A 12,979-nucleotide genomic window follows, 5' to 3' on the forward strand; every position below is an offset into this window, starting at 1 on the left:
AAAAAAAGTTACGGGCCTTTTTAGATCTAGAGTGGAAAAATCGAAAAAAATTCAAACTGTGGTCAAACAATGGTCAAACTAATTATTCTACAATATTAGTGTTACTAAATAATTATTTCAGTTATTTTGAATTTTGGTCAAATCTGGTCAAACTGTGGTCAAACAATGGTCAAACTATGGTCAAACAATGGTCAAACTGTGGTCAAACAATGGTCAAACTAATTATTCAAGAAATATTAGTGTTACTAAATAATTATTGTTTTTTAAAACAATAGTTTCAAACTCAAACAGTGAATGTGTCACTTCATGCTCAAGCAAAATTCCTGAAGGTTAATAGGATTGACATCTTACTATTGTCAGGAAAACAACAAGTGCATACTTGGAAACGAGGGAGAATAGAACCCGGAAGTTAAGCGTGCTCAGGCTGGGGGAGTGGGAGGATGGGTGACCGTTCGGGAAGTTAGATGATTTGGAATGATGAGGGGTGATTAGAGATTAGAGGATAAATTGAGCAGTGATGAGGGGTGGTGATTACAGATTAGAGGTTAAAATAATTCAGAAATTTGAAAATAAAAAAAAATTCAAAACAAAAATTTCAAAAAAAAATATCAGAAAAAAAATCATAAAATTTCCTTTAGTCCCGGTTGGTGTTACCAACCGGGACTAAAGGTGGAGCTCCACGTGGCCGCAGACTTTAGTCCCGGTTCATTTAAGAACCGGGACTAAAGGGGAGAGGCATTAGTAACGACCCTTTAGTCCTGGTTCAAAAACCGGGACTAAAGGGCCTTACCAACCGGGACAAAAGCCCCTTTATCTACTAGTGCATCATTTCACCCACATAGCATGTGCAAGAAAGTAGAGAGGGTTACGGCCAAAACTGGATGCACTTTGTGTACAAAACGGACAATCTCTTTCGAAGTTCAAAGCCACATCATCAATTTCAACCCTCGCAAGAATAGATAAGTGATCAAATTAATAGAAGTTCATCATCACATTAAAACCATAGTACATACATAGTTCTCATTGAACAACATATAGCTTTCTAGAGCATCTAATTAAACCATACATTGAAATTATGTAAAATATTTCAATGCAACAACAAATGCGATCATAATCGCAACCAAGGTAACAACTGATCCAACTGCATAATGATACCAAGCCTCGGTATGAATGGCATATTTTCTAATCTTTCTAATCTTCAACCGCATTGCATCCTTCTTGATCTTGTGATCATCGACGACATCCGCAACATGCAACTCCAATATCATCTTATCCTCCAGATTTTTTTTAATTTTTCCTTGAAGTAATTGTTTTCTTCTTCAACTAAATTTAACCTATCGACAATAGGGTTGGTTGGAATTTCTGGTTCAACCACCTCCTAGATAAATAAAATCTATGTCACGTTGGTCGGCATAATTGTCATAAACAATAAATGAACCAAATAGTTATCAAAAGATAATATATACCACATCCGAATCATAGACAGGACGAGGCCAGACGGGGCGGATACCAAAACCATCGCACTATATAATAACAAGGAATAATAAAAGTAAGAAAATTAGACAAGTATCTATCTGAAGTAAGAACTTTTTTCTTTCAGAACGAAGATAAGAACAAGAGGCTCACCACGGTGCTGCCGGCGACGAGATCTGCGCGAGCGATCGACGGCGGTAAAGACGTGGACGAAACATGACAGACCTCTAAACCTAGACAAATCTCGGGGAAAATGGAGCTCGGAGGTCGAGTTTCGAGAGGAGAAAGATTAACTAGTGTGGCTCGGACATTTCATCGAACACCTCATGTGCATAGGAGGTGAGCTAGAGCACCCGAACGCCCTCCCCTCGCCGGCCAGAAAAAATAGAGCACTGTGGAGTGCTCTGCTGTAGCGATGGGGTATATATGGGCAACTAATTTGTCCCGGTTCGTGGTAGAAACCGGGACTAAATCCCAACATTCTGTCCCAGTTTAAGCCACGAACCGGGACCAATGGTTGTGGGCCAGGAGCGAGGACCATTAATCCCAGTTCATGCCTGGAACCGGGACAAATGGGTCCACACGAACCGGGGCCAATGCCCACGAGGCCCCGGCCGGCCCCCTGGGCTCAGGACCCGGGACGAATTCCCCCATGGGTCCCGGTTCGTACCTGAACCGGAACTAATGGGCTGGTCAGGCCCGAAGCAAAGCCCTGTTTTCTACTAGTGCTACTAGATGAAGGGAGGAGAGAAGCACGAGGTGCGCTGGCTAATCCTTCGGCTGGAAGCGATACAACCTGTTATTGTGTGTATATCTCAGATATTTTTTCATTCAGTACATGATACTTACTCTATATATACATAATCTTTTGGCGAAAATAATAGGTATTCAAGTGAGTACCCTTGAATTGAACTGGGCCCGCCCCTGCCTAGCTAGGCATAAAAGCGAAGATAGATCTAAGTAGTGCCATCTTTGGCACTAAATTCGTAAGTAGCACGCATGATAGATTCATATGGTAATTTGACTTTCTTTCTTGGAAAGTGCTCCATGCCTTTCTTTAAGGGAAATTGGAATCTAATGTTCCCTTCCTTCATGTCAATAATCGCACCAATCGTTCTAAGTAAAGGTCTACCAAGAATAATAGGGCAAGAAATATTGCAATCTATATCAAGAACGATAAAATCTACGGGCACCAAATTTCTATTTGCAACAATAAGAACATCATTGATCCTTCCCATAGGCTTTTTAATGGTGGAATCCGCAAGGTGCAAATTTAAAGAGCAATCTTCAAGATCATGGAAACCTAGAATATCACATAAAGTTTTCGGAATCGTGGAAATACTAGCACCCAAATCACACAAAGCAAAACACTCATAATCTTTAATTCTGATTTTTATAGTAGGTTCCCAATCATCATTAAGCTTTCTAGGTATAGAAACTTCCAAATTAAGTTTTTCATCATAAGATTGCATCAAGGCATCAACAATATGTTTGGTAAAAGCTTTATTTTGACTATAAGCATGAGGAGAATTTACAACGGATTGCAACAAGGAAATAAAACCTTTTAAAGAACAATTATCATAATCAAATTCCTTGAAATCCGAGATAGTGGGTTCAACATTATTAGAAGTTGAGTATTCTCCAATCTCACTTTTACCAAATTTAGCATTAAGATCTAAAGACTCCGAATTCTTGGGACGCCTTCTAGGCAAAGTTGATTCATCATCAGTCCCATAATCATCAAAATTCATATTGCAAAACATAGATCTAATAGGAGACACATCAATAACTTTAAGATCCTCATCGTTATTTTCACGGAAACTAGAAGAACACGCTTTTATAAAGCTATCTTTCTTAGCACGCAATCTAGCGGTTCTTTCCTTGCACTCGTCAATGGAAATTCTCATTACTTTGAGAGACTCATTGATATCATGCTTAGGAGGAGAAGGTCTAAGTTTAAGAGAATCAACATCAAGCGAAAGTCTATCAACGTTCCTAGCCAAATCATCAACTTTGAGCAATTTTTCTTCAAGCAAACCATTAAAATTCTTTTGAGAAATCATAAACTCTTTCACACTATTCTCAAAATCAGAGGGCATCTTATTAAAATTACCATAAGAATTATTGTAGGAATTTCCATAATTATTAGAGGAATTACTAGGGAATGGTCTAGCATTAAAATTTCCTCTATAAGCATTGATTCCAAAACTATTCCTACCAACAAAATTCACATCCATAGATTCATTATTATTCTCAATCAAGGAAGACCAAGGCATATCATTAGGATCAAGAGGAGTATTTTTAGTAGAAAACATCTTCATAAGTTCATCCATCTTTCCACTTAAAACATTGGTTTCTTCTATAACATGCACTTTTTTACTAGAAGATCTTTCGGTGTGCCATTGAGAATAATTAGCCATAATATTATCAAGAAGTTTTGTAGCATCTCCTAACGTGATTTCCATAAAGGTGCCTCCCGCGGCCGAATCTAAGAGATTTCTAGAAGCAAAGTTCAAACCGGCATAAAATTTTTGTATGATCATCCATAAATTCAAACCATGAGTAGGGCAATTGTGAAGCATCAATTTCATTCTTTCCCAAGATTGGGCAACATGCTCATGATCAAGTTGTTTAAAATTCATAATATCATTCCTAAGAGTGATGATCTTAGCGGGAGGAAAATACTTAGAGATAAAAGCATCTTTGCACTTGTTCCAAGAATCAATACTATTTTTAGGCAAAGACGAAAACCAAACTTTAGCACGATCTCTAAGTAAAAACGGAAATAACTTCAATTTGACAATATTGTTATCAGTATCTTTCTTCTTTTGCATATCACACAAATCAACAAAATTGTTTAGATGAGTAGCGGCATCTTCACTAGGAAGGCCGGCGAATTGATCTTTCATAACAAGATTCAGCAAAGCAGCATTGATTTCACAAGACTCAACATCATTAAGAGGAGCAATCGGAGTACTAAGGAAATCATTATTATTGGTATTTGAGAAATCACACAATTTGGTATTATCTTGCGCCATGGCAACAAGTAATCCAACACACAAGCAAACAAAAAAACGGCAAGCAAACAGAGAGGAGGAGATTGGGAAAGAGAGGGCGAATAAAACGGCAAGGGTGAAGTGGGGGAGAGGAAAATGAGAGGCAAATGGCAAAAAATGTAAATGCGAGGGAGATGGGTTTGTGATGGGTACTTGGTATGTCTTGACTTGAGCGAAGACCTCCCCGGCAACGGTGCCAGAAATCCTTCTTGCTACGTCTTGAGCTAGCGTTGGTTTTCCCCAAAGAGGAGAGGGTGATGCAGCAAGTGTAGCATAAGTATTTCCCTCAGTTTTGAGAACCAATGTATCAATCCAGTAGGAGGCTCCTCAAAAGTCCCATGCACCTACACAAACAAACTGAGAACTCGCAACCAACGCAATAAAGGGGTTGTCAATCCCTTCACGGCCACTTGCGAAAGTGAGATCTGATAGAGATAGTATGATAAGATAAATATATTTTTGGTATTTTATAATATAGATGCAAAAAGTAAAGATGCAAATAAAGTAGATTGAAAGCAAATATGATAAGAGATAGACCCGGGGGCCATAGGTTTCACTAGAGGCTTCTCTCAAGATAGCATAAGTATTACGGTGGGTGAACAAATTACTGTCGAGCAATTGATAGAAAAGCGCATAGTTATGAGATTATCTATGAATGATCATGTATATAGGCATCACGTCCATAACAAGTAGACCGACTCCTGCCTGCATCTACTACTATTACTCCACACATCGGCCGACTCCTGCCTGCATCTAGAGTATTAAGTTCATAAGAACAGAGTAACGCATTAAGCAAGATGACATGATGTAGAGGGATAAACTCATGCAATATGATATAAACCCCATCTTGTTATCCTCGATGGCAACAATACAATACGTGTCTTGCAACCCTTTCTATCACTGGGTAAGAACACCGCAAGATTGAACCCAAAGCTAAGCACTTCTCCCATGGAAAGAAAGATCAATCTAGTAGGCAAAACCAAACTGATAATTCGAAGAGACTTGCAAAGATAACTCAATCATACATAAAAGAATTCAGAGAAGATTCAATTAATATCCATAGATAAATCTACTCATAAACCCACAATTCATCGGATCTCGACAAACACGCCACAAAAAGAGATTACATCGAATAGATCTCCACAAGAGAGAGGGAAAACATTGTATTGAGATCCAAAAAGAGAGAAGAAGCCATCTAGCTAATAACTATGGACCCATAGGTCTGTGGTAAACTACTCACAACTCATTGGAGGGGCAAGGGTGTTGATGTAGAAGCCCTCCGTGGTCGATTCCCCGTCCGGCAGAGTGCCGGCGAAGGCTCCAAGATGGGATCTCGCGGATACAGAAGTTTACGACGGTGGAAATGTTTTTCGTGGTGCTCCTGGATGTTTTCGGGGTACGTAGGTATATATAGGAGGAAGAAGTACGTCGGTGGCCGCCCGAGGGGCTCACGAGACAGGGGGCACGCCCTACAGGGGGGGCGCGGCCTCCTATCTCGTGGCTTCCTCGGCAGCTTCTTGACTTGCACTCCAAGCTCTCCGGATCACGTTCGTTCCAAAAATCACACTCCCGAAGGTTTCATTCCATGTGGACTCCGTTTGATATTCCTTTTCTTCGAAATACTGAAATAGGCAAAAAAACAGCAATATGGGCTGGGCCTCCGGTTAGTAGGTTAGTCCCAAAATGATATAAATGTGTAAAATAAAGCCCATAAACATCCAAAAGGGGTAATATAATAGCATGGAACAATCAAAAATTATAGATACGTTAGAGACGTATCACTCATTAGTGCCTTTTGATCGGAAAATGGATAATCTTTCGAGGCAGAATTTGAAATATAGGTGTTGCTCCATGTGCCAAGAAATTCTTATTTATCGGTCTAGTATGGACTGCCTTAGTTCAGAGAAGAAAACTAGTTTGCTAGGATCAAGATTTTCTCAAGTCTTAACCAATTTAGGAAAGTGCAACTTTGGGTAACTTTCTAGAAAAGTGCAATTAGGGAAAAGATGCAGGTTGTACTTTTCGTTAAATTGAAGTTAGACTACTTTGAATCGATTGAGAGTTTCTTAAATCTCAGTCGATTGTCGATTGAGACATAAATGGACCATACTTTGTTTTTGCCAAGAAATCTTAAATGTAGTACCAGTATGACAACATGATCGAATGGTATATTTGATTTATGTGATTTTGCAAAACAATTCCCCTTCTGATCTTGATTCTACTCCTACATCCTAACATCATTAACGTGACCGATGCCATTAAATGTCGCAGTTTATGTTCAAATATTGCGAGGTCACAAAATAACGTGACACTAGAGAAAATAATAATGATTTTGTTATTTCCATAATGTATTGGGTGTAAAAGAATGCACATATATTGTCAAGTACACAAGCAAACTTGAGAAGAATATGTGGTGTTGTGGTGGTTAGCACATATCGTAAGATTGTGATTTTGTTGTTTTCATCTATTTTACAATTTTCCACTTCTTTTATTGGATGTTTTTTTTTAACCGGGCTCACACCCCTTTCCATTAATTGCTTAACGGAAATACATCAGTCTCAGTTGTCTTTGTAGCAGCACTCGAGAACCTCTAGAGTTTAAAGATAAGCAAAAGGAGACCGAAAGGGGAGAGCGAGTTGGAGCATCAATCAGGAAACCCGCAATGGATGGCTCTAAAACGAACCATCAACCATGGGGCAAAAACCTGATGACACCAACCATCTCGAACTCAAAAGACCAGCACATCGAACTATCCGCACCCAGGAAGAAGAACTAGACTCCAGCACCAAAAGCCCCACATACAGCTCAGCGGGCATCAAACCCCTGTGAGGACTACCAAGTAATCTAAGAACAGCCACCAATGTCCAGCTTCAGACTTTAGTTTCCACCTCCCAGCATACGCCTGCCACCAGGAGCAGAACAATCCGCCAAAGCTTCAGCCACACGAAAAATCTTCTGGATCCCGGCCTGGACGTTTTCCTTGTCAACCCCCTTCAGAAGACCTGACCAGTGCATCAAAAGGAACAAGCAGTGAAAACAGCCTCCAGTGAAGAACGAACGATATGTTTTTCAAAAGTCACTTTGTTACGAGTGCACCAAATTTTTTATTGGATGTGATTGCAGCTAATTTATTTTAAAATTTTAATGCTTAATAAAGATTAATCTGGCTTTTCGAATCATGTAGAGACGACATACACCGGTCAAACTCCAATGAATTTGATTTCCTGAGAGATTTGGGAAGGAAGTGATTCAGTGTCCTTTTTAGTTGGAGCATTTCCTTTTTCTTTCTTATGGGAGATGGAGCCTTTCCTCCTTATTTCTACAGGAGCAACAGAAGGATGGTGACAAGATAGAACCAATTAATTACCTTCGGCTAATTACTCAGATCCACTACTGCGTGAAATCAACGGCTCATATCCAACATGCTCATGCCACGGACGCCGATGCGTGTACGCCCCCTCGAGCGGCACCCTATGTTCTTTTCACCTATCAATGAAATGATACGCAACAATGCGTATTCATGAAAAAGTAATGAGGTAATACTAGGACTTTAGAGAGACCATGTTAAAACTGCTCAACTTTTGAAGATACACTTTAATCAAATGATGCACTTTGTGCTAACTACATGTTGCCTTCTCGATCGGTTATATTCAATAAGCCCCCTCCCCACAGGTGATGAACTAGAGAATCTCTCCTATACTAGTTGTTCGTCAGACAAGGTAAACTAGTGCAGGCTGCTCAGCTTTTGCCAAAAGGCGGTGTCTTTGTGGGAGTAACATATATATAGAAGAAAATGATTGATTGGCATTAGCATTTTTATGACTCCGATTGATGTTTCTCACTTTTTTTTTAGAAACTTTCAATCTATTCATCTTCAATTATGACAGCACAAAGAACAACAAAGGTAATAAAAATTACAACCATGTTCGTGGACCACCTATCAACGACTAAAAGCACTGGAGTGAGCCGAATGTGTGCCGCCGTCATCGTCCATCCATCACCGGAGCCAGGCAAACCTTGTTATAGTAGACAGTCGAGAAGTCGTCGTGCTAAGGTTCCATAGGACCAACGCAGCAGAGTAGTGACCATCGCCGATGAAGAAAGTCGTTGACCAGAAGGATCAAACATGTAAACACCCGAGCAAAGACAAAAGAAGACTGGATCCAAACAGGTCCACCGAAGACCGGCAGCGATCGAATCCCGCGAGATCCAACGGAGACAGACCTCCACGTGCCCTGCGATGATGCTAGACGCACCATCGGGACAGAGATAGAACATGGAAGACATTAAGCCTATTAAGGGACATCGCTGACGCCACATAGCCCCAACCAAGACACTGAACATACAACAACGAGAATGGGGTCCCTTCCGCCGGCTGGGGACCGAGATCCTCCACACCTCCATGGCCTAGAGGCCATCGAAGATGGGGCACACCGGTGGCAGCGCCAACGGGAGAAGAACAGCTTTTCTTGTGGAGAAGGAAAGAGATGGCGACTATCTGGTTGTTCAGATCTATACATGTTGCTTCTTACATTTGCTCTGCTCTTTCTGAGCCATCACTTGGAAACGAGGCTGTGTTAAGCAGATCGATCCCAAAACTCTGCTTTGTTTTACTATTTTTTAACAGAAAAGTTTGTGAAAACCTGTCCGAGGAAACAGAATTTCAAACACATTCAAAATGCAGGAGGCCTATTCTTGAAACCCATTCAAAACCAAAATTCAAACTTCAGGAGTCAACTTGAGTTTATTGTAATGTTTTGGGATCAGCTAGCAACTGGGTGATTGGCACTCATAGAGAAAAAAAGATACATTTTGGGTGGCTTGGACCGATGATGAGATTCAGAGCCTGAAGTGCTGCTGCTGGAGCGCAGAGGAGACCTTGTAGTGCCGCTGGACCACCTCCTCCGCCGTCGTGCTGCCGTACCGCGCGCCGCCGTCTCCGTCGGCAACGACGATCGGCTCCAGCACCGTCGTCGACGCGGCGGTGCGGTCCGTCCGGAAGAAGCACGCCACGGAGACCCGCGGCCCCACGGCGTTGGCCACCACGCGGTGCTCCACGCTCTTGAACCTGCCGTTGGACATGATCTGCAGGAAGTCCCCCACGTTCACCACCAGCGCGCCCGCCACCGGCGGCACGTCCACCCACGCCGCCTGCTTCCGTTCTCCGCCGTCCTTGTCCTCGAGGTCCACGAGTATCTGGAGGCCGCCGACAGCGTCCTGGAGGAGCACGGTGAGGAAGTCGGCGTCGGAGTGCCGCGGGGTGCCGAGGGTGAGCTGCGGCTCCGGGCAGGCCGGGTAGTAGTGGCAGGCGAGGCTGACCCCGTCGAGGCACCCGTGCTCCTCCTCGAGGTGGCCGGGGCGGAGGCCCAGCGCCTCCGACAGCAGCCCCAGCAGCGTGCGGCCCAGCCCCTGCTGCAGCAGCCGCGCGTACTCCGGCGCGACGCCCCTGCACGCCGCCGGGAGCTCCTCGGGCGCCGGCAGCTCCATGAAGAGCGTGTCGCGCCAGTTGGCCGCCCGCGACTTGAACAGGTTGAGGTTGCTCTGGTACCGGACGCGCCGGGCGAGGTCGCGGGTGTAGTAGGCCGCCTTGGACTCCACGGGCTGCTCGAAGAAGCCGCGCGCCGCGGCGAGCATCGCCGCCGTGGCCGCCTCCGGCACGCCGTGGCCCACCACCTGGAAGAATCCCACCGTCTCCGCGGCCTCCTTCACCTGCGCGACCACCGCGGCTCGTGTGGTGCCCGCGGCGGACAGGTCGATAACCGGGACGGTGAAGCGGTGAGGTTGCGGCGCGGAGTCGGGGAGGGACTCGGGCGGGTGGTGGAAGATGGACGGGACGGCGGTGACGCCCCCGTCGGCGAGGCCCTTGACGCCCGCCCTGGTGTCGTCGAACGCCTTGAGGTCGAGGGCGCGGAGGTGGTCGGCGGAGGCCATGGACGCCGGTGCTGCGGTGCTTGCTGCTCCTTTGAATTCTTGAGTTTGTGCGTGCCACAAGTGGAGTCGTGGCGCTCTCTTTATCGAACGTGTAGTGGCTGCACATATATTCTTCTGATTAAAACATTTTGCTGCCGCGTCACCAGCCACTAAAATTTTGATTCTGTGCAAACAAAAGCTAGCGAATATCAAGAAATAATAGCCTGAAACGTAGTGCGCATTTGTTTGCTTATTATATACTTGTGGAGTATAAGACAAGATTTTACTCCCTCCATTCCGGTTTATAAGGCTCAATTCAAAAAACTCACCAACCAAGGTAGATGGTGAGTGGTGGAATATTTTTTGTAGTTTGCAAAAGCACATAATTAATGCTTTTGTTTTTCTCAAAAAATTATGTTTATCAATGCATTAATTGCAATGCATGCATGCATAAAGTACATGCATTGGTCAATTTCCTCTCAATATTTGCATGCAATGATTTAATGCACCTTGAAATCTGAACATGTGATGGGAAACAACCAAATTGAGCCTTATAAAATGAAAAAACTAAAATTTTGAGATAAGCCCTATAAACTGGAAAAGAGGGAGTACTATACTAGCAATATTTATGCAATATATACATGGCACAAAATATTAATTTAGATATTTATATTTGAAAAATACTTATTTATGATTGTGATTTTGATATCACATGGATCAATAACTGATCAACTATACGGCATGTATTTGAAAAATACTTATTTATGATTGTGATTTTTTTATATCACATATATTAATAACTGGTCAACTATACGGCATGCGCAAGAGTTTCTTTTGCAAATATAACGTTGCGTAGTACTCCTACGTATCACGTCCAGAAATAAGAGACCAATGTCTCACCGAGCCTCCTCAGAGAGCTCAGGCGATTCTGGCCGTCGGATCGTACTGCTTGATGCATTTTCGGCCGTTGGATCCAGAGATGGGAGGAGTTGGGTCGTCGGATCTCAAGATGGCACTATAGAAATGAATAGTATTTGATTCTAACTGCCTCCATGCGTTGCCTGTTACTCTGTTTGTTTGATAGGGCCTCGCTGACATGCGGGTCCCGTTGCGGGTGGGCCCTATTTGTCAGCGACCGTGTCTGTGGCTCCAGCGCGTCGCGTCCACCGACGGTAAATATCCCCTGCCACCGCACGTTATTTCCTGCCCCCACCGAGGGTATTTCGGTCTTTTTGCTTCCAGGGTCGTGCGTGGCATGCGGTGGTTGGCTCGTGCGGCTATGGGGTGGGGGAGGGCGGCGGCCCATCCATTCGTGCTCTCATTCGTCCCCCTCGTCCACTTCCCTGGCATAGCCGCCGCTCGTCCTCCTCTCCCCCTCGTTCCTCACGACCGCTGATGTGCCTCCCTCCTCCTTCCCATGGAATCTCCATCGGCCCTTCCTCGTGCTCAAGATGTGGAGGGGCAACAGGTGACGGTGGAGGAGAAGATCCACGACCAGCTGCCGCCGGTCATCCTCCTACCGCGCCGACCCGCGTATCCTCTCCCTCTCCTCGCGCCGCCGCCGGCCCCCGATCCCGTGCCTCCAGCCCTGGTTCGAGTGCGCGGCGCCCTTCGGCGTCGACGATCGACAGGGCGAGATGGCGCCCGCCGCCAGTCCCCAATCCCGCGCCTCCCGCCCCTGCTTCGCGCATGCGACGAAACAACTGTTGGTGTGGTAGCGGCCTTCGGCGACGAGGAGGCCCAGGGCGACACGACCTGCGGTGGCGTTGGTGCTCCCCAGTGCAACCACTCCGATGACTGCCAGGTGAGCCATTCCCCAAGTCGCTTGTGCTTTCTCTCAATTGGATTAGCCCTGGCTAATTGATTTCGGATTTCTGTTGCCTGCAGATCCGTTGTTCTTGTGGTCGTTGGGCTGGATTGGTTGTCGCACTCATCGGTCTATGGGTAAGCCTCGTTTTGACCCGGTTTTGTCTGCTTTAGTTGAGCCATGATCTTGACACTTGTTTTGCTGCCGACTGGTCTATTCTTTGTAGGAGCTCCTTTTGGTCAACCCTCTTGTCTGCTCATTGTTGGATCTATGGCAGCCTCCCTGTCTTCGTCCAGGGACTTACAGGTCGACCCCTCTTCTCCTTCTATCTGCTGTTGTTCCTTTCTGTATCTAGGTTAGTGCTCGTGTGCGTGTATATTTGATGTTGAGATCGGTAAACTGTGGTTGTCGTTCATGTAGATGTGCACAGAGTGTCTTTCTTTGTTGTGTTATATTGGTGGAGACAGAGAGTGCTATCAACTGGTTGTATTTTAGTGGTTTTATTTCCCTTTTTGTTTCTTTGTGGTTTACATGAGTGTGCTTTGGCTGGATGCTACTAGGGCTGGAAATTTTTCCTCATTTGCACATGGGTGCTTCGTGCTTGGTGGTTTTTTTTCTTTTTGTTCAATTGGCATGGCCTACTAATGTGTGTGCTAGCCCTGCGTGTCCTATGTCATTCCAGTGGCGTCAGTTTGTGAGGATTGAATGATGGGCGTCAGTTTGTGAGGATTGA

At 44.5% G+C, this 12,979-nt stretch overlaps 2 protein-coding genes across 2 annotated transcripts; one reads left to right on the plus strand and one right to left on the minus strand.

The window, feature by feature from the left end:
• Positions 1–9,234: 9,234 nt before the first annotated feature.
• On the minus strand, positions 9,235–10,523 carry LOC123040122 (1-aminocyclopropane-1-carboxylate oxidase homolog 1). The gene has a single exon (XM_044463052.1). The coding sequence runs from the start codon at positions 10,458–10,460 to the stop codon at positions 9,369–9,371; it is 1,092 nt and encodes a 363-aa protein (XP_044318987.1). The 5' UTR covers positions 10,461–10,523; the 3' UTR covers positions 9,235–9,368.
• A 1,234-nt stretch (positions 10,524–11,757) lies between these two features.
• LOC123043250 (uncharacterized) lies at positions 11,758–12,749 on the plus strand. The gene is made up of 3 exons (XM_044465638.1): positions 11,758–12,243; positions 12,327–12,383; positions 12,473–12,749. Exons 1-3 carry the CDS (start codon positions 11,857–11,859, stop codon positions 12,599–12,601), a joined length of 573 nt encoding a protein of 190 aa, XP_044321573.1. The 5' UTR covers positions 11,758–11,856; the 3' UTR covers positions 12,602–12,749.
• Positions 12,750–12,979: the final 230 nt, after the last annotated feature.

This window comes from Triticum aestivum, chromosome 2B (genome assembly GCF_018294505.1).
Source record: "Triticum aestivum cultivar Chinese Spring chromosome 2B, IWGSC CS RefSeq v2.1, whole genome shotgun sequence".
NCBI classification, from domain to species: Eukaryota; Viridiplantae; Streptophyta; class Magnoliopsida; order Poales; family Poaceae; genus Triticum; species Triticum aestivum.